The sequence below is a fragment of the Gambusia affinis genome, linkage group LG18 (genome assembly GCF_019740435.1).
Source record: "Gambusia affinis linkage group LG18, SWU_Gaff_1.0, whole genome shotgun sequence".
In the NCBI taxonomy this organism is placed as follows: Eukaryota; Metazoa; Chordata; class Actinopteri; order Cyprinodontiformes; family Poeciliidae; genus Gambusia; species Gambusia affinis.
The window spans coordinates 17923003-17945717 of NC_057885.1; the positions used below are offsets into that span (position 1 = coordinate 17923003).

Genomic DNA, 22715 nt, shown 5'->3' on the forward strand with positions numbered 1-22715 from the left:
CTTTTGCTTTTATTTGGCTTCATCTTATTTCATCTACTCTGCAAACTCGGCCTCAGTTTGTCAGAGTTTCTCATTGTGAGTCCTTGGACAGCTGGTAGCTATCAGAGGGATGAGGCAGAAGTCACTCCTCTAGCATAAACTAAAACATATCATTTCCTCTGCTTCTGCTATTTTATTCTTTCTGCTTCTGCTATTTTATTCTTTCTGCTTCTGCTATGTTATTCTTTCTGTTTTCCTTTCACTTCACTTTTTCTCAGCTCTTTGGATTCTTTTCTCTCATCTTTTCTCCTCAGGAGTTACTGCTGCCTAAATTCTTACGACAACAGTTCAGATCTCTGTAATTCAGCCTCTTGGCGTGGGAAAGTTGGCAGGAAGTTGCAGAGACAAACATCGGGGTGCTGGGGAATTTTGTTGCCCCTTTTTCTTTCCTTCTGCTTCTTATTTCCCATATTTTTTTTAAAAAAAACAACCTTTTTTCTCCTGATGTCCATCCTCGTGTTACTACTTCCTTTTCTCGTACAGTTCGCATCACCTGAGCTGCCGGATGTTTTTCCTCTTTGGACGTAGCGACACCTCTGAGGTGTAAAAGTGATCCGAGATTTAGAAATCTGACGTGACAACGGCTCTGTTCAGATGTTTATACAGGCTTTAGGATTTTTCTTAAATTGCTGAATTCATAATTCTTGAGTTATCGCTCCAGGTTAGGGGGGGTGGGACTTTATAAAAAAAAAACAAAAAAAACCCCCAAAACTATGTCTCATTACTGACCTTATACTGCTTAACAGTACGGAAAGCAAAGCTGCCTTCTGCTGCAGTGACGGCTGCGCTGTCTGACTTTGTCACAAAGAAATCTGTGACTTTAGCCGAAGAGCTTTCGCCTCTGGCTGCTTTTGCGTGCTTTGCTGAATTCACGTGCACTTGCAGGTCGTTGGCACCTTTATTTGTCACAGACACATTAGTGCCTGCCTTACACGTCAAACACTTCGCCTCATAGGGATCACGACCTTGACGAAAGCACGGGAATCTTTTCTTTAATTCCTCCGTAAACGTACTTTCGTTTAGGCATTTTTGCCGTAGAATCGGCGAACACACATGTTCTATCGCCTGTCACACTTAAAGTTTAACTAGTCTAGCGGCCGGTGTACAAGTCAACTCAGCTATCTTTACTTTTCCCACACACACTCGCACACATAATGCAACGTGATTGGATTTGGGGAGAAGGGCGTAACTAATATGCCATACAAAGAAACCTGGAATGGAGTAGTGGAACGGAGTGGCAATGTAATCACAATGCACTGTAAGCTATGTAATGTGTTTTGAGGCAGTTGACCAAAATCCCGGACGATTTTTAAATTCCCCCCGGACATTTTTTTAGGTCTGAAAAGTAGGACATGTCCGGGAAAAAGAGGACGTCTGGTCACTCTACACAACATAGTTATATAATATATAATAGCTAATCAATTGAGCTAATAGCTAATCAGAATCAAATTAACAGCTACTTACAGTTGAACTGATAGCTGCTTGGGGTTCAGCTAAGATGTAATCAGAGTTGAGCTAACACAAACAGAGACATGTAAGCAGCTGACAGCCAACAGCTTGGATGTAGAGTTATTTTACTTTTGATTTTAATTTGGTATTGGAATGGGACTCCACATTGCCAAATGATAGCAGTATTGCAGACAAAAGATCAGAACATCACTACTTTCTATACATGTAAATTCAGAAAAAAGTCATTTAAAGAGTCAGACATAAACATTTGTTAACTATTCTTATAAATTTGATAACATTTTTAATTTGGCTTTATCAAAATATTGTTTTGTTGATCTGAAGAGTACACAGCATTGATGTTTGTTAGGTGAATGAAATATGCCAGAAAATGTGGTTTGTCCACTTTACATATAATTTTACCTACATTGTAGCCATTTCACTGCAATATATTAAAATTGTTTAACTTGATATGAACTCTACCTTTTAGAACTTCAATAAATATTGAATACATTAGATGCTTTCTGTATTATTATGCTTCTATTGTTAAAATTCCAACTAAAATGCAAATGTTTTTTGACAATCTAGCAATAAAAAGCATGTCTAATCTGAATTAGAGGAATGAAAAGTCACCCAGACATGGTTACGGTTTCATTAGGTTACTGAAAAAACAAAAGACACACATCCACAGGAACTACTACACAGTACGGGAAACCTCTCAGTTCTCCATGCGATTTGGTTTCCACATTGCTCATGAGTACATTGGGCCGATATATGTTATTCTAAATATGTGCAAGTTAAAATGAACACTTCTCTATTGAGAAATGATGTTGTATGAGCAGAATAAGGTCCACTTTGCCAAACAAAAAGAGAGGAAAGAGGGAGGAAGCCGTCACATTATCAACTGTCACTTTCAACTTCCTCTGCAGAGTCCCACTTGGGAGCAGAGAAGTGACTAGAGAGCTTGTTGTGTCAGCAGTTTGATCCCACTTAAATCGAAGTGAATGACTGACACAGCCACAGAGATAATCTGGATTACATCTATCTGCCCAGGACTTAACCCACAATTCAAAAAGATAATATACATGATCAGCTTCTGTTAAATATATATATAAAGGCTTAAAAACATTCAACAAGATATATTAACTAAGTAAGGCTGCGTTCACACTGCAGCCCAAAGTGACCCAAATCCGATTTTTTTATTTTTTTATTTTTTTTGCCTTAGTGTGACCTGTATCTGATCTTTGTATGACAGTCTGAACAACACAGATCAGACTTTTTTCAAATGCGACCCAGGCCACCTGGATATCCGATACCGATATTTTCAGATGGGACCTGAATCCTAAAGGCTAGGTCGCGTTCACCCGACCTGAACATCACCGATACTCGACAAACGTCACTATTCTGCGTCCTGATACTCACCAGCGGGAAGAAAAAACAACAACCATGGCAGAAAATAATGAGGATTAAGTTGTTAATATCCTGGTTCTGGTCGGACAACTTCAGAACCGTAAACTACGCTCCACCGCTAGCATCCATGTTTACTTCCGCAAACCCCGAGCACTTCTTTTTTTATGGCGGTAGGCAAAACACTGTGCACGCTCTCTTTGTGTGGCGTTATTGCGCCCTCTACTGCGCATGCGGGACACTTTCAGGTCGCATATATTTGGATGTGAACGACCACAGCAAAAAAAATAAATAAATAAATCCAACTCAACAAAAAAATCGGAATTGGGCCACTCCAGGCTGCAATGTGAACGAAGTTTAATTTTCACCCTGACCACTTAATTTTTGGTACTCTACTTGGTAGAACCGGTAGAGTTTGTTTAATTTGATAGGATTAGCATTTTTCAGCACAAACAATGTTTTTAGTCTACAGATTAATAACAGGACTGAGTAGCTTTCTTAATGATGGTCTGCTTTGTTCCTCCATATAAAGGGTAGCCAAATATTCAATACAGTAGAGGTCAAACCTTTGTGGAAGCAATTCAAGAAGCCTTTCAAAACCAGTTTGGGGCCATTGTCCTGCTGGAACACCCTGTTTCTAAACCCTGAGATGAAAGAATATTGGTTGTAAAGTCCAAAACACGATGCAGGAGCCACCCAACCTGGAGTCCACAATGAACTAGAAACTACTGAAATGCCACGGTGAAAGTCTAACATTACACTTGAGTGAAATTAGCTGTTAGCTCAACATTAAGGATCTCACTGCTCAACTCTGAATAGCTGTTAGCCTGACACCAATTAACTGACTAACCCTTAGCCTGACTCTGAATAGTTGTTAGCTTAACTCTGACTAGCCGTTGACTTGAATAAGAGGCTGTTAGCTTGACTCTAATTACCTATTATCTCAATGCCGATTAGCTGTTATCTTAACTAAGTAGCTTCTAGTTTGACTCTGAGTAGCCGTTAGCTTAACTGAATATTTTAGCTCTTTATGGCTCTTAGTTTGATTCTGAGCTATTGTTGTTTTTCTAGTTTTGGTGAATTGCTGCCTATAACTTCACAACCACTATTCTGTACAACAACAAACAAATATTTCAACTTCCAACTCTGGTCCCAGTTTTATGTCCGTTGGCTGGCGGCCAACTAACATGGCTACCTGGTGTTGGTCTGATCCATTTTTGATTTTGTTTCTGGAAATATTTTTTTTGTTTTGCCATTTACTTGCACACTGGGAGGCTTGGCATGTGAATATTGTTTATGTGTAAGGCTATTTTTAATTGATTTTCCTCTTGTTTTGCTGTAGAACCCCTTGTCCCTTCATAGGGGATGTTTGTCATGATCCACATTTATGTTTATGATCATTACAGTGTCTGTTTTATTATCTATTCTGCAGAGTTTTTCTTTTTTAGCAGATCATTCATTCTTAGTCAGTTTAGTTGTGATTGTGACAATATGCTTTCTCTATTGTTTGTTCTCCATTAATGTCTGCTTACACTTTAAAACATCTGAGACGTAAAAGTGGATTAAGAAGTGAAGGAAAAACTGAAATGGAAATAGTTGAGGAAAAAACAGTGGAAATATAATAAAATAGAGCTTTATCAAGTTTTCCCTCTTTATTTTCTTTATTTAAACTCTCCTACTGAAATAATAAAATGGTTTAAATCTTCAAATTTGACATATTTCTCTGCTTTTAGTGACCTTTAAACTTCTCCAAACTCCTCCTTACTTGCGTTTTTTCTAACTTTTCAATCTGTCCCACCACATCTCAGTGCTCCAGAGGTTCAGTTTCGGATTGGCCTCTGTTTTGTTATTTGATAGCAGTTGTAATTGGTCTCTTGAGATGTTTTTAGCTAAGGTGATCTTTTAGAGCTCACACAGACGCGTCACAGGAAAGGAGTGCCGCTGCCTTGATTGTTTAGTTGGCCTTTTGTATTCATTTGCTCTTCAGAAAGTGAATGGTGGAAAGGAAGTGGAAAATCAGAGAAATGAAGGAAGGAAAGGAGTATGTGAACGAGGCTCTAATCACAGCGCATAAATATTTGGTGTGCTTTTTTTGAAAGGCTAAATATAGGCTGTCCTAATAAGACACACGCAAAGAAATTCAAAAGATTAGTTTATAATACGACTCCTTTTTTTTTTACAAGGCGTACTCCATGTGCGGGTGTTACATTATTTTAAGAAGCTTTATTACTTTAACTGTAGCTGTTAGGCTGACTGTAATAAACACTAGCATAAAGCTAACGGTTAGCCTAACTATCAGCAGTAGTTAGCTTCAGCAACTATTAGCTTGACTGGCATCTTTTGGTCTGGCAGCTGTTTGCATTATTCTGCCAACCTTCAACTCATCTCTAAGCAGCTGTTAGCATCTGTTCCCTAATGGCCACTACTATCGTAGCCCAGAGTCTACTGATGAAGTTAGTAGAAGAAAACACATTATGAGAGATTCAGCTAATGATAACATAGCTGTAGACCTCATGGTTTGAGAGCTTCAATCGATTTAGCAAATTATTGAGGTCAACAACATTTCTACGATACTGCTAGCTTTGCCTCTGGATTTTTTTCCGAGAAGCCATCGATGTCTGACTTATCATCAAACCATTGTATACAGTCAACAAATGCTCTGTACAGTTACTTCAACACAATGGTGGCGCTCTGCTAGCCAGAGAGAAACCAAAACAGTAGAGTAGGTACTTGTGACGTTGTGATATTGTGAATACAAGTCGGGTGCATGTAGTGTTGAATTAAATAAATACGTGGAAATATTTCTGCATTATCTTTGTCTGCATGCAATAGTACAGTTTCGGTAATATTGACCTTGTTTTTAAAGGTCAGTCTCACAATGCATTAAGCTGTTTCTCACCAGCAGTTCAGTTAAACACGGATCTCATTTAATCAGACTTATATACCATCTTAATATTTTATATTATCCTATCAAATCTGGACTTTTGTAATTGAGTGTAATATGTCTGTGATCTAAACGACTTCAGGAAGTGTTTCTGTATCACTTCTGTCAAATCAAAACCACTAGACCGATCAGAATGCATTTCAGGTAAAAACAAAGATGAAGTTTGAGGAAATAATTCTGATTAAATTATATTCTTGACACATTCACACATTGTCTACAGCAGAGTTTAACTTACTGCAGGGCCCAAGAAAGCCTCAGATTTGATCTCTCACCTCAGCTGCTGCTATTTGACTTTCTAGGAAGAGCTGTGAAGAAAACAATGCGACTAGGATGAGTTTCTCTAGATATTGCTGGAACAGTAGTTATTTAATCCTGGAAATGTTCTTCAGGTGACAAAAGGCTGATTTTGTAGCTGACTTTATCTGTCTCAGAACGTCCAGGTCTGATTTCATCACTGCACTCAGATTTAGAGCCTGATAAATTTCCAGCTACATCGTTCCTATTTAGACCCAGAGATGATAACTTCAGTTTTGTTTCTGTTCAGGTTTTGATCAACTAATCTCATAATCTGATAATTATTTTATGGAAAAAAATGTAATTGATGCTTTTTGTGTAGCCCATAGACCTAATCTAACTTGTTTTGTTGTTTTTTTTGGGGGGGAAAAAAAAAGCATAACAGGTTTCCTTTAATGTAACATGAAGTAGCTATATTGAGACACTTTTTATAATGGTCCATAAAAACAAAATGCTTTGAAATTTGAGAAGTTTTCAATCCAGGAGAACGTATCAGCTGAGGGTCATAGCAGCTCTTTATTCCTGCATTCTTCTTGGGAAGCCCTCTGTGCGTGTTGTTAGTAGCCGTAGTAAACTTGAGTGTGAAGAGATGAATGAAGCTGTGTTTAACACACTGAGCTGAATGGAGCAGCTCCCAGCTAAACATCACACACACAGACACCTTATCACACAGCAGACAGCTGGGATATGTTAGGAATCCAACCTCATGGATGTTCAACACATTTCACTTGATACGCCGTTTTGTTTTCTTTCTGGGCTCATTAGCCTCTACAGTGATCAATTTGATATTTTTTGTTTCCTTCCTGTGCCACATGTAGTGAGTGTGCATCGACTTTCTAGGGTTTTCCACTCTCGCATACACATCCTGTGTTGCTCAACAGGTCAGGATGTTTCACAAGTTTAGACCTGAACGCAGAGGATTGGTTCGTGTTAATTTTCACAAATTTCACAGGTCTTTGACTGTGTGTGTTAAGCGTATAAGATCTCCTTGCCTGGGTGTGATGTAAGAGACTCGCAGGGGCCAGAGAGAAAGTTGTATTCTCATTACTCTCATCTCCAAGGAGTCTCCCTGGCAGTGGCAGAATGAAACCATGGCCTGTGGGAGAAGTGAGGAGTGTGTGTGTCCTACAGACCCAAAAGTCGCTTGTTCCCCCAGGAAATAATTTATTCTCCACAGGCCAATCAGAGGTCAACATTTGAGAGCGCTTAATCCAATTGGTGCATCGCTCCTTGACCTTTATTTGTTCCAGCCAATCCCAGGGGAGCTGGCGGCCTGAGGGCCAGTGGAAAGCTGGAAGAGGATGAAAATGATGCTGACTGCGAGTGCTTGCTATATATCTTTGAAACGTAAACATGGGCGACCGAGAGGAGAGTTTGGCACAGTGATGTTTCAGACCAGTACGGCGCTCTGCAAATGTTATATTACTGCATTCAGCCAGCTCCGTTCGGATTTTACGTCTTAGATCAACACTAATAAGTACATTTTGGAATAAAAGCAATGAGTGAAAAACTTATCACAATGATATAAACATTTCATGTCAGTCAATATTGATATTTGTCTATTGATAATTGCTGATTAGGTCTTTGTTTTAGATGTCTCTATAACTGGTGGTACAACCTTTCCTCTTCTATCTGATTTTCCTCTGACACGGTTTTTTAAATTTTCTTTATTTTAAGCAGTTATGAGGCTTTGCAGGCTAAGCTTTGCTTATTTAGTTTAGTTAGCTACATATTTTGTAGCCAGTTACTCAGCAAGTTGTTGTTAGGTAACCAAAACCTAGCAACAGCTACTCAGCAGGTTGTTGCTAGGTAGCCAGACCTTACACAGCAGGTTGTTGCTTGGTAACCAAAGAGTAAGTGAGTCAGTTGATTCCACCAACCTTGCTTAGCTGGCCTTCAGAGGTTTTAAACCGCTAAAACCTTTCCTCTGCCTACATCTTCCAGAATGCTGTGTGGTTCTGGATTGGAGCTCAATGAATAATCTATAAATTGAATATTCAATCAGACTTATATATTGATATTAATCACTTGTCTGTTCCGATATGTGTCATTTATTTATTGGACAGCATGGTGGTGGCAGTATCATGCTATATTGGTGTTTTTTTTTCTGCTAAGGCTTTAAAAGACTAGACATTATGTCAACTTCCAGCATCAACCACTCTGTTTACACAGCCAGAGTTTAATGTTAAAATGGACTAGTCGAAGTTCAGTCCTAAATCATAATTAGACTTAATAATTGATGTTCAGATGCGTTCTACCAAATCTGAATTGCTTTGCTCACAAGAATGGGCATTTTTTTCACCTTAAGTCCAGAAAAATCTGTCTTTTATTAAGTGTTTTTAAAGTGGGGTTTTAGAAAGGCCTCAGAAAGTTGCACAGAAAGTGAGAAAAAAGAAATTTAAAAAGAATCACATTTTTAATAATTTTTTTTTATATAAAATCTGATATGTTCTTCTATAAACATTATAAAATTGAAGTTAACATAAATTATTGAAATATCATTTGCTACGCTCATCCAGTGTTTCGCCCAGTGTATTTCAAGCCTGGCGGGTCACCAGGCTTTACTTATGTCCCCTCCAGGCTAAGTCTTTTTAAAATGTTGGTGTTAGGGTATTAATTTCCCAATTTTTCAATAACGCATCATTATCAAGTGATATTTTCAAACTTCCTGTCGACTTGAAACTTTTTTTAAATTCAAAAACACAACGGGCCGCTGGGTGAATGACTACCCTAGCGCCCAACCACCAGGCTTAGCAAGTTTTTTGGGGGAAATCTTGGCTCATCTTTCTGATGGATTGTCAAATTTAGCTGCTTTGCTCCTACAGTTAGCGTAGCAATTGCAAAATATGCAAGTATTACACAGTTACGTTTCTGATTAGAAAAAGACAGGAGGAACCGTCTACCAGTCCTACAAATAACCCTAAGAAATCAGAAGCTATGAGGCTGCATTTATGCTAAACAAATGTAATAATTACTATTGTAAATGTTTATGTTTCTTTACATATTTTGTAGCATTTTCTTTGGGTTTGCAAATGGGCATCCCTGGCCAGAAGCTAATGTTGTTTGGGTGGCTTTATAAGTATTGATACAGGAATGTGAATTTGCACGCCACAACTTTCAGATCAAACTTGTGCGTATCTTTTCAAAACGTTTCATTAACGGAGAGGTTTCCCAAAACATGGAGTAGGAAGCTGTAATTTCTAGAACACTTCAGAATGAGCAGAATGGATGGAAGAAATAAGGAGGTTTGTGGAATGACTGTGGATCTAAACAAATATTTACACAGGACGGAGCATGCATCCTCCCCTGTGTTTATGGTTGGATTTATCACCGCATCTCCTCCCCAGCCTTCTCATTTTTATCCCATGGTTCTTTTCTCAAGGCAGCTGTGTCCCAGCGGTTTATGGCGCTCCCAACTCCTTAGCCATGAATCTGAGGGGGAGCATCGAGAAAATGTCCTAAAAAGAAAATGAAACCTCTGTAGTGTTTTTAGTATGTTATGTCACACAACAAGCCAAACACACACACACACACGCGCGCACATCACTGGTTGTGTTTCATGTCTTGAGGAGGCAAAATGTTCAAGAAGTTTAGTGGAAGGAGATAAATTGCTGCAGAGTATAAAGTGTTAGCCCTTCTTTTATTTTGGTCATCCATCCAAAAGCTGTGTTTTGTACCGTCTTCGTCTGCTTGTTCCATCTTACACTAATGTGTACAGAGATAATGAAAGATCATGTCATGAAGCATCACTCTTCCTGGGTGAGTGTTATTATTCCCTTGTGTTGAATTCAAACGTCTATAAAAGAAATTCAGTAGAGAAAAGCAACCTTGTGTGGAAACTTTTTATTAGTTGCTGGCTGGATGTCTAGTCACGTATTGTGAGGACAGCACAACGATTGTATTGTAACATCAGTAAATATCGGCCATTGTAGCAGTATTAACATGGGATATTGACATCAGCTCAATTTTAAGCGTATCCCTAATAATAAGTCAGATAAATGGGTTTGGATTCAAAAATCTTGCATTCTTTTTAATTTTCTGTAGAAAAGATACAGCAGCACTTTGTTCTTTTTATGTGTTGCAGTCTAAAAAGGAAAAAAACGGTCAAAATTGTAACCAACAGACATCAAAAGAAACCAGAAACTGGTATGTTTGCAGTTTGATTAGGCTGTGTTTGAAAATGTAGCATCTGGGTTGCATGTGGAACGTTGGTAACAGTGGGCGACCAAAATACGGAGACTATTTTTCTCTCTCAGCTGTTGTTGGAGGTTTGAATCCTCTGATGCATCTCTTCCCCCTTTCTTTCTTTCTCTGTCCATTTCCTGACTGCATATTGCTCAGCTAGGCCACAAGAACATAAAAACGTTTATGCACCAGGTACTATATTTCTACCAATTACTACAGATTTATAAAAAAGTTTATTTTTCTGCCTTCTTCAGAGTCAATTTTAAGAAAATATCTGCATATTCTGTTGCATCGCTTGCAGTAACATTGCACTTAAATGCTGGTATGAATTAGGGCTGCAATTAATGCTTAATTATTCTATTGATTATTCTGACAATTAATGGGTTAACAAAGCCATTATGATCCGTTTAGCCTCTCTACACAAAATTCTAAATACGATAAAGATGTAAATAACCAAATAAATCTGTATTTAAGTAGGAAAATAAACATTTTGCTACCTAAAATTCAATAACATAGCATTCCTTTAGCATACACTTGATCAATAGTAGCAAAGAATGCAGCTAAGCAAAAATAAAAAATTCAGTCTACTAATCTTTTAAATGTTTTTTAAATAAATGTGGAGCAAAAGGTTTTTAGGACTTTTTTCTGATAATTGAGTGCAGCTTTAGTAAACTGTGAAGAAACCACTCCTACTCCCACACCAAAACCAACTTCACCGTTTCCTCCTTTGCCCTTTTTGTGCTTCAGCCAGACTTTAAATGCTGTAAATATTACTTAAAGACATAGGCATTCACCAAATCACCGTTTTTGTGTTGCAGGAGACCGAAATCATTGACATGTGGACAATCTGTGACACAAGGAAAGGAAAGTACGCCAAGCCACCGAAGGTTGGTAACGTGTCCTTGAGTCTGAGTCAGACAGAGGGAGACTGAAGTTTTTCCTTCTGCTGTCAGGAACTTTCTCCTCAGCGAATGAATGTGATGTTTAAGTGTTACTGTCAGGGAGAAGTGTGTGTGTGTGTGTGTGTGTTTCCTCACTCGGCTGATGGTGCTAAGGTGACGGGGTGTTAATGAGGCCGCCGACAGATGGCCCGTCAGACAGGAAGTGATATAACCAGTGACTGTCGGTGGGGAAGTCGTCGTGTAAGTGGGTTCGTGAGGCTGAGACGCAGATGAAGCAGCGTTTTTGACCTCATCGACTTTACTCAGATGAGTGGATTAATTTTGAAAGAAATTCAAATACTGATTTCTACAATAAATAAAGTTTAAAAAAAAGTTACAATTTCATATTTTTCACCAATTAATTTAGATCACCAAATATTATATAGAGGCGTTTCATTGTATTCCAACTCATTTAAACTAGGTGAATTTGTATTGGAGACATTTTTATTTCTATTTGAAGGCATTCACATTCAATTTGACTGACAGCTGCAGTGAGTGGAACAGGTCTATCAACAATATAGTTGTAATCGCCCTTAACAGAAGCCATAAAGCTGGAATTGCAACAGACTCTCTGGTTGTTGTCAGACTTTAAGGATTTGCAGTATTTGAGACTTGGGCATCCTCTGTGAGGCGATAATCTTAGTCTTTCTTGTTTTACATCGTAATTAACAGGAGATTGATTTTTGTTTTAGAAAGGCAAACTTTCTCTGTACATTCAGCTCTCCAGAGAGATACCACAAGGCACTATGTTAGGCCCACAGGCAACTGATTATGTTGTGCTGAAAATCTTTGTTTAACCATAAATATTAGATTGCTAATTTAATTAAATCTATTGAAAAAGTTAAATTTACACCTGGTGGGAATAGACAGACGTTATGATGTTTGACTGTGGCAACAAGGTATTGATTTTACAACTGGAATATCAATGCCTAGCAACTCAAAAGCCCCAAATCCTAGAAGGGTTGAAAAGTTTGTTTTATGAATGCAAAACAGAACCAAAGAGCAGACAGAGAATGAGGAAGTTCAGATTGTTTCCAGTTTCTGCCCGACTTTCTAATCCTACAGCCTGATAGGGATTTAAAGAGGAGCGTCAAAAGCAAATGAGGTGGATTAGCTCTTCAGCTCGTCGGAAAACTGGCTGCTGCTGCTGATCCTTCCTGCTCACAGCATTACCATCCACAACAATACATATCTGTACATGAGTTTTAATGCAATTCAATATAATATTCAATATAAAAAAATACTTTTTTTTCCCTAAAGGTGAATATTATATTGAATCGCATTAAAACTCATGTACATAGAAATTAAAAGTAGTTGTTTCTTCTTTCTGAAGGTAGTATAATGACCCAGGGCTCCTTTATTTGCTTCAAGATCTGGATAATTTGCTGTAATTAACGGCACCACTAATTGTACCTCAAAATCCTGAAGGAGAATGTTTGGCCATCAGTTTATGACCTGGACAATGATCCAAGCCAAAATAACTGATTTTTCTAGCAGTTATTTTATTAATCCATTATGACGGAAATGAGTTGGATAAAATCTTTTGCACATTTTACAAATTTTTTATTTAACCAGTTAATCTTATTTAAAATAATATTAGAAAAACACAAATAAACAAATAATTCATTTCCTAGTGCAATGACATTTCCTTTAGTGAGTGCTTGATTATTTGCAGCAAAGGATGCATTTGCAGAAAAAAAGAACAACTTTCCCATCAATATACTAATGGCTGAAGTTTGCTAATTTATAATTGGATGATAGAAACGTGTTTAATAGAGTTTTTAAATGTATATTTTTTTGGCACAGTTTTGTTTTAACTATTGTTTTGAGTGTTCTTTCATCAAATGGTTGATCATGTGTGGCAAAGGCTCTGGATACAGAACATTTTCTAGTATCTGCTGTAAAAAGCTTGGATTTACAGCCGGATTTGGATTGGGATTAAACTCTTTATTAGTTCAGGCTGGAGCCAAGTTCGAATCTGAAAGGTCAGTTTCCGCTGTTGCTCTCAGGTCAGACCAGCACAGGAACAAAACAATGGCGTCCGAGATACACCAGCATCACTGGGAATAAACCGATTGATGCTTTGATTCAGCCTGAGACATTCAAGACACATCGGGGCTGGAGGATCACAGAGTCCGTTCAGCGTCTCTCTGTTGTGGAGGAAAAACAGTTGACAGCAGTCCCAGTCCTCCACATGCAGCTGAGAGAGAGAGAGAGAGAGATATGGCTCATCCCACTGAGGTGGGCACTCCTGGTCCTGCCGGTGTCCTGCAACTTTTAGATGTATCTCTAATTCAACACACCTGAGTCAAATAATGAGGTCATTAGCAGAACTCTGGAGAACCTGACAGCATTGAGGAGGTGATTCAGGTGTGTTGGACCAGGGAGACGTCTAAGAGTTGCAGGACACCGGCCCTCCAGGACCAGGAGTGCCCACCCCTGGATTAAATCATCCATCTATACATCAGATCATCTGTCTGTTCATCCATCCATCCATTGACCAGATCATCCACCCATCAGTTCATCTGTCAGTCAGATCATCTGTCCGTTCATACATCAGATCATGCATCCATCAGTCATCCACTCGTCCATCAGGCCATCTGTCTGTCCATATATCAGTCCATCCATCCATACATCCTTCCATCCATCTTTCCATCCATCCTTCCTCACAGCCTGCAGGTTTCATTTTGTAGCAAAAGTTCACCATTACCTTTGTATTTCTTCATGAGCAAATACTGGACATATTCAGGTTTATACTTATCTAAGTAATATTTGTGTCCATGCAGAGCTTCCTCCATGGCTCTTTGGGCTTCTTGTGGTGCATTTGTTTATTCATTGCCGCTTCATGCTCTGTATGTAAATATTTACGGGTGCACCAAACAGCTATGAGCAAATTCAAACAGTTTTACTAAGTCATGGAAATGATTCGCCTCTTTTTTACACTCAAAGGAACTCCTAGGAGTTGCACTTATCTGCACATGTATGTTTTTCTAGACCCACAGTGCTTTTTCCTAATCTTCACATATGACTGTTGAGCAGTGTAGATATTTGTATTTGCTCATGGTTAAAATATATTCAAGATTTTATTCATATGACTTTACAGCTTTAAAGAGGTTTTATTACATTTGATCATATAAGTTGAGCGCAGCACTGGGCAGATGGCGGACCTACTTTGCAGAGCATTTTATGGTCCTTAACGACACTGTTTTTGATGTACGCCCCCATAACTTTACTGTTTTGATTTGCCTTCATTTGGATACCAAACACACAGTAGTAGTGTAGTTACTGTGGCTGCCAAACATTGAAATGGCCGCCTCAGCGACACTAAATGCAGGTTTCAAAAGATCAACAGCATCATTTTAGATCAAGGACCAACAATCGTGCCAATCAGGAAGGAGTGTAGTCTTCTCAGAAATACACAACAGTTCAAAATGACAAGTAAAATCATGTTTAGGATATTTTTTTCATGTATAAAAAACTAATTAGGCAGATTGGAGCTCAGGTTCCTCCTGTTTTCACTCCAGAACTTGCTTTTCTAAACCTAGCTGATTAGATTGCGAGGATGTTATTTAATGGTGAACAAAAAGAAGAGTTCGGAAAATTATATTTGATCACAAACATTATAACTTATTTTAATTAGTGCCGGAACACTACATTTTCTAATTGGCTTAAATGCTGAGTCTGTAATTAATTAATCTTAATTAAAACTTAAAAAAAAATTATATGTTGACAAAGGAAGAAAAAATTTTTTGTTGCTAAATTGTTGAATAAACAGTTGTATGAGCTGAACAATAAGATATTTATTATTTTTTGTGTTTAATCTCTTATTTAGGTTATTCAACCATCAGATTGATTTAAAATTATATCAATTCGGCTTTCAGGAACCCCTGATTACTCATGTAACTTCTTTAAAGAAAAAACTTATTTAGGAACGTAGACTATATTAGCTTTTGGGACGTCTGTAGTGCTGCTACATGGTTAGCATTTAGATGCTATTTTAAGCTCGGACAGCTTCATGAGGCTAACTTATGTTAGCACAACTTGAACACATCAGTCTTTTCCAGTGTAACATCAAATCATTTTTTTGAAGAAATATTCACTCACAGTGGGCCAGAAAAGAGGCTTTTTTGTTTACCGTGATGTCCTGTGCGTCAGATTTACAGATGTACCAGAAACACGCCAGTACAAAGGTTCCATTAGCAACAACAACAACAAAAAAAAACAGTGATCACTTAATCAAAAATGTATGTAATCAAAATTAATGCATTAGTCCCGTCCCTAATTCTTATTGAATAAAAGCACAATTTCACAAATTGAAATATTTAAATTAGCAGGTCAGAAATCAAATAAATCGGTTGGCAGCACCATTGCCTTGCAGCAAGAGAGTTGCTGGTTGGAATCTCAAGTTAGTTTCAGCATGGAGTTTGCATATTCTAACTGATATTCTTTAAATTGTCCTCAAGCATAAACATAAGCCCAGCCAACTTTATAATTACTTTTAAAACGGCAAAATTAATTTTCCCCAGGACTCTGCCGTGATCCGCAGCTCTAAACGTTGTCTGTCCCGTGTTACTACGTCTCTTTACTGTTGGTCTGGAAGAGCTGAAGGTTGAGCTTTATGCACACATAAAAGGGAAACCAATATTTTGAATAGATGATGTTTGAAAACCCTTAACAGTCCGGTTAATTCAACTCCCTCACATCAGGAAAAACTGTCACCTGTCACAGGATAAAACCTGAAGTCCAACGGTCCGATTGTGCTGCAATATAGATTTGAATACCTGCCACGCTTCCCTGGCGATATCTTTGCATCTGCCTGTCATTTGTTGTACCTGAAGTACAGGATCGTCAACTCATCCATATCAGCTGTTTTGGTTTGAATGTTCGATTGTATAATCTTCACTTTTTAAAAATGACTGAAAAAACTGCTTGTTTCTTCTAAATTACCTGTAAAGTTACAGCACAGGTGCTCCTAACTCAATTTGGATATAACTAAATAGCTTATTTGTTAAATTCAGTAATTCAGCCTTAAAGGTGTAAGATTGTAGTTGGTTTATTATGTAGATTGTGTATTTTAATTATATATTTCTGTCAGTTGGGGCGTGTTCTGGTGGCGCAGGGGTTTAGCACGCCCAACGTTTGGAGTCCTTAGTCCTCGACACCGATGTCGCGGGTTTGACTCCCGGTCCCAACGACCGTTGCCGCATGTCTTCCTTGCCCTCTTTCCCGTCTGCCTACTGTCACAAAAATACGAGCCACTAGCCGCAAAAACTCTTTGGAGAAAAAAAAAAAATTTCTGTCAGTTTTGATCAATAAAAATTATTTTTCGTATAGAAATGTTATGTTACTAATCATCGGCAGATGGTCATTGACACCTTCTACCCGCTTTGCTAAAGAAATTTCTGCATCAAAGCATATTTATGGAAAGTTTAGTGGAAGAAGAAAAAATGTGCATGAGCAGCGGTGCCAGCCACAGCAGTATTTGTAAGATAAGTTTCAGTTTCTTAATTGAATTAGTAAAATAAATTAACATCTTGGTGATTTATGTCATAAAAGTTTGCAATCTTGGGATATTATTCCACTCAACCTTCCTCTGTAACGGGAGACATGACTGAGGAAGAGCGATGCTTAATTGTGAGACAGATGCGAGGTTCCATAGGGAGTCGGTGGGCTAAAAAAGAGGAAAGAGTCATTTAGTTAATTAGTCTAGAAAGCAGAGCCTCATGCATCTCATTCTTCCTCTCAGGAGAGACGGACACAGTTTGTGTTTGCCCTCAGTGTTCAGATTGTTTGGTTCTTTGTTGTTTTGGGGACATTGTGAAACATGAAACCATTCTGTTGTTTTGTTAGGATCCTAAGTTACGGGAGAAGCTGTCCTATGAAAAAGAGCGGTTGGAATCAAATCTGCTGACCATCGTCTATGGAGTAGACATGGTGAACGTCTCGTTCATGTATTTGTTGGGTTTGGATGAGAAAACCACACAGGTAATCCTGGAGCTCCGCCTCCCTCTGACACACATTAGCTAGTCGTTAGCATTATCTGCCATGCAGCAGCGATGCGGTCGAGTCACATGCCGTCCTCATGTGTGTTTGTTTCCAGATTTGGACAGATGAGCTCTTCGACCTGGCGACCAACATACTGTCCAGGAATTCATCGAGGATCAGGCACCTTTACAAAGCGTAAGACAAGTTCACAGATTAGAGAACTGAAGCTGCTGACGGGTGTCAACAGGAAACAAAATATTATTAATTAGTTTTATTTTGTAGCCAGGTTCCTGTGTATCGCAGACTTCTGCCCAGGTCCCTCTTGAAAATGAGATCTAGATCTCAACGGGTTTACCTGGTTAAATAAAGGGGGAAAAAGGAGAACGGGAAAGAGTTTACATGTCCAGGATAATTCAATCCATCCATCCATCCATCCAGACATCCATCCGTACATCCATCCATCCAGACATCCATCCATCCAGACATCCATCCAGACATCCATCCATCCATCCAGACATCCATCCGTACATCCATCCATCCAGACATCCATCCAGACATCCATCCAGACATCCATCCATCCGTACATCCATCCTTACATGCATCCATCCGTACATCCATCCAGACATCCATCCTTACATCCATCCATCCAGACATCCATCCATCCATCCATCCAGACATCCATCCTTACATCCATCTATCCTTACATCCATCCATCCTTACATCCATCCAGACATCCATCCATCTGTACATCCATCCTTACATGCATCCATCCGTACATCCATCCATCCATCCAGACATCCATACATCCATCCAGACATCCATCCTTACATCCATCCAGACATGCATCCATCCTTACATCCATCCTTACATCCATCCATTCGTACATCCATCCTTACATCCATCCATTCGTACATCCATCCTTACATCCATCCATTCGTACATCCATCCAAACTTACATCCATCCGTACATCCATCCATTCGTACATCCAGACATCCATCCATCCTTACATCCATCCATCCGTACATCCATCCAGACATGCATCCATCCGTACATCCATCCATTCGTACATCCAGACATCCATCCATCCTTACATCCATACAGACATGCATCCATCCGTACATCCATCCATCCGTACATCCATCCATCCTTACATCCATCCATCCTTACATGCATCCAGACATCCATCCGTACATCCATCCATCCTTACATCCGTACATCCTTACATCCATCCAGACATCCATCCATCCGTACATCCATCCATCCTTACATGCATCCAGACATCCATCCGTACATCCATCCATCCAGACATCCATCCTTACATCCATCCATCCTGACATGCATCCATCCTTACATCCATCCATCCGTACATCCATCCGTTCGTACATCCATCCATCCGTACAACCATCCATTCGTACATCCATCCAAACTTACATCCGTACATCCTTACATCCATCCAGACATCCATCCTTACATCCATCCATTCGTACATCCATCCATCCGTACATCCATCCATCCAGACATGCAGCCATCCTTACATCCATCCATCCGTACATCCATCCATCCGTACATCCATCCATCCTTACATCCATCCATCCTTACATCCATCCAGACATGCATCCATCCTTACATCCATCCATCCTTACATCCGTACATCCTTACATGCATCCAGACATCCATCCGTACATCCATCCATCCTTACATCCGTACATCCTTACATCCATCCAGACATCCATCCATCCTTACATCCATCCATCCTTACATGCATCCAGACATCCATCCGTACATCCATCCATCCAGACATCCATCCTTACATCCATCCATCCTGACATGCATCCATCCTTACATCCATCCATCCTTACATCCATCCAGACATGCATCCATCCTTACATCCATCCATCCTTACATCCGTACATCCTTACATCCATCCTTACATCCATCCATCCATACATCCATCCATCCGTACATCCATCCATCCTTACATCCATCCAGACATGCATCCATCCTTACATCCATCCTTACATCCATCCATCCGTACATCCATCCATCCTTACATCCATCCAGACATCCATCCATCCGTACATCCATCCATCCTTACATCCATCCTTACATCCATCCATCCGTACATCCATCCATTCGTACATCCAGACATCCATCCATCCTTACATCCATCCATCTGTACATCCATCGATCCGTACATCCATCCATCCTTACATCCATCCAGACATGCATCCATCCGTACATCCATCCATCCTTACATCCATCCATCCGTACATCCATCCATTCGTACATCCTTACATCCATCCATCCTTACATCCATCCATCTGTACATCCATCGATCCGTACATCCATCCATCCTTACATCCATCCAGACATGCATCCATCCGTACATCCATCCATTCGTACATCCAGACATGCATCCATCCGTACATCCATCCATTCGTACATCCAGACATGCATCCATCCGTACATCCATCCATTCGTACATCCAGACATGCATCCATCCGTACATCCATCCATCCGTACATCCATCCATTCGTACATCCAGACATCCATCCATCCGTACATCCATCCATCTGTACATCCATCGATCCGTACATCCATCCATCCGTACATCCATCCATTCGTACATCCAGACATCCATCCATCCGTACATCCATCCATCTGTACATCCATCGATCCGTACATCCATCCATCCGTACATCCATCCATTCGTACATCCAGACATCCATCCATCCGTACATCCATCCATCTGTACATCCATCGATCCGTACATCCATCCATCCGTACATCCATCCATCTGTACATCCATCGATCCGTACATCCATCCATCCGTACATCCATCCATCTGTACATCCATCCATCCTTACATCCATCCAGACATGCATCCATCCGTACATCCATCCATTCGTACATCCAGACATGCATCCATCCGTACATCCATCCATTCGTACATCCAGACATGCATCCATCCGTACATCCATCCATTCGTACATCCAGACATGCATCCATCCGTACATCCATCCATCCGTACATCCATCCATTCGTACATCCAGACATCCATCCATCCGTACATCCATCCATCTGTACATCCATCGATCCGTACATCCATCCATCCGTACATCCATCCATTCGTACATCCAGACATCCATCCATCCGTACATCCATCCATTCGTACATCCAGACATCCATCCATCCGTACATCCATCCATCTGTACATCCATCGATCCGTACATCCATCCATCCGTACATCCATCCATCTGTACATCCATCGATCCGTACATCCATCCAGACATGTATACATATGGGCTGAAAAATGGGAGAAATCTGTGAATGTGTGGGATCTGAACAGGAATTGTGAAGGACCCAGTTTGTAGATATTTCCACCGATGCTCTGGTTTATTTTCAGGTACACTAAACTAAAGCTCCATGGGAATTCGGATGGGAGGATCCCTATGAAGCAGTGAGTAAAGGCCTTTTCTGCTCCCTCTGTAACACGCCCGCCTCTACGTTACCTATTCATGTTCTCACTTTGCTCTGTCTTAGAAACATGGAAAACTGTTTTCTCTTTATTTATAATCTACAGTGCTGTGGGAAGTGTTTGCTCCCTTATAGATTACTTTTTTTTACTTTTTATACCTACTCGGTCAAAAATCCTCCACAGTGAGTCAGAAGATTCATCAGTCCCGGGAGACTTTACTTATGAGGCTATAAGGGCGCAATTACTTTTTCACAACGGGTCAGGCTGGTTTGGGAAGCTATTTTTCCCTTAACATATGAATTCATCTTTTGAAAATTACTTTTTTGGAGTTGTAACTTGTGATCTGTTAGACAGCAAAAGCTTTTTTTACCCCAGCACTTTTTAACCTTTAGGTCCAACTTGAACCAAGCCAAACCTGACAGTGAGAGTTTTTGCTTTTCAGCTTTTTGAAGTTGTTTTCTGATAAGAAGAGGGTGGAGACTGCAATGGAGCAGTGTAACCTAAACAACAACAAGGTAAGCAATACATGCAATGTCTTGTGATTAACCAAAAGATATTCATTCAAACAGCAACGCTTTCATACAAGGAAATGGAAAAAGATTCGTCACTTGATCCATCAACTTAATGATGAGTATCTGATTTTTATTATTTTTTATAACTTCCTCTATCTTTAACTTGCTGCATCACAAGATAAAACTTCCCTCCATTTTTGAAAGAGAGTAGTAAGATAAATTATTTAAAATACATTTCCTGTTCCAGGCCTGCTTCTGGTTTAGATGCTAGTATTAAACTTTCTATGTTTTACATTTTTCTAACAGAAGGGAACTTTACCTTTGAGATGTCTGAATGTTACAAACTTTTAAACAAAGTAGATCTAAATTACTTACTAAAAGGTAAGAAAACTGTTTGCTAAGCTTTTTTGTACTTTTTAGGGCATTTTTATAAAATGTTATAAAAAAATAAATTTGTAATAAAAGTAATACATTTGAAAATTATTCCTTATATGAAGGTGTTTTTTTTGTTGAAAAATTAGATTGTCAAATGTAACAACCAATATTCAATATTTAATTAATTTATTTTTTTTATTGGAGACTTGCAATAAAAGTTTACTCTTTGTACATTTTAAACATGAAGTTGAATGACAATGAAGTCTATGTCAATACAGACGTTTTTGAAGAAATATATATATATATATGCGGTTGTGCTGTAGATGCTGCAGAGTAGTTTGTTGTTTTGTCCATCTCCTGACTGATACTTTTGTAGGATGAGTTTCGTCTGATCTTATCCTACAAGTTTCCTGGTCTGGACACTTGTGACTGAAGGATGTTTATAAGCAAATATCAGGCACATTCTGCTAAGGGAGCTTTATTTCCAGTTACTACAGCTACAGGTGTTCACCAAACAAGATCTGATGCTGAAATTGACAAAGTTTTAGTTTCAGATTGTGCAGACATTAACCGTTTGTTTTTCAGTTGAATTGCAAGGGGCATATTTGTCAATAAAGATGGGAAAACGTTCTGAATAATTCATCATGGTCTCATTTTTCTACTTCACACACCCTCATTTGCTATAATGGGTTAAACTAATAAGCTGTTGTTGAGGTTGTTTATGTTTACTACTGTTCACTGGCAGTGCTTTTACATTTCTACCAGTACCGGCTGGGGGTTACCTGTATCTTCCTCAGTTACTGTCTGGGGCGAAAGCTGAAAAATGTTTGGAAACTGGTTCCACTCCTTATGGTATCGCAGTTTTACAGATTTAGAGATGAAGCCAGGTCTCTCAAGTGTTGGATATTCGCTGTTGTCTGTACTAAAACTCTTTTTAAAGTCACAAGACCTGTTCTTGATGAAGTCTGGAAACATGGCTGACGGAGCTGTGTCCGTTTGTCTCTTTGCTCTGGCGCCACCTGTTGGTGAAAAGTGTGGTGGAGCCATCGTCGTCACTAACTTTAAACACATTGTTACAAATTGCCACATTTCTCTCAAACAGCTCCTT

At 39.3% G+C, this 22715-nt stretch overlaps 1 protein-coding gene across 1 annotated transcript in view; it reads left to right on the forward strand.

Annotated features, from left to right (window-relative positions):
* plcb3 (phospholipase C, beta 3 (phosphatidylinositol-specific)) overlaps positions 1–22715 on the forward strand; it is a 62271-nt gene that overhangs the window by 24547 nt on the left and 15009 nt on the right. The window contains exons 3-7 of the mRNA XM_044097617.1: positions 11134–11202; positions 17107–17241; positions 17357–17436; positions 20649–20702; positions 21163–21235. Of these exons, the coding sequence (XP_043953552.1) occupies positions 11134–11202; positions 17107–17241; positions 17357–17436; positions 20649–20702; positions 21163–21235 (411 nt within the window). The remainder of the gene's footprint in view (positions 1–11133; positions 11203–17106; positions 17242–17356; positions 17437–20648; positions 20703–21162; positions 21236–22715) is intronic.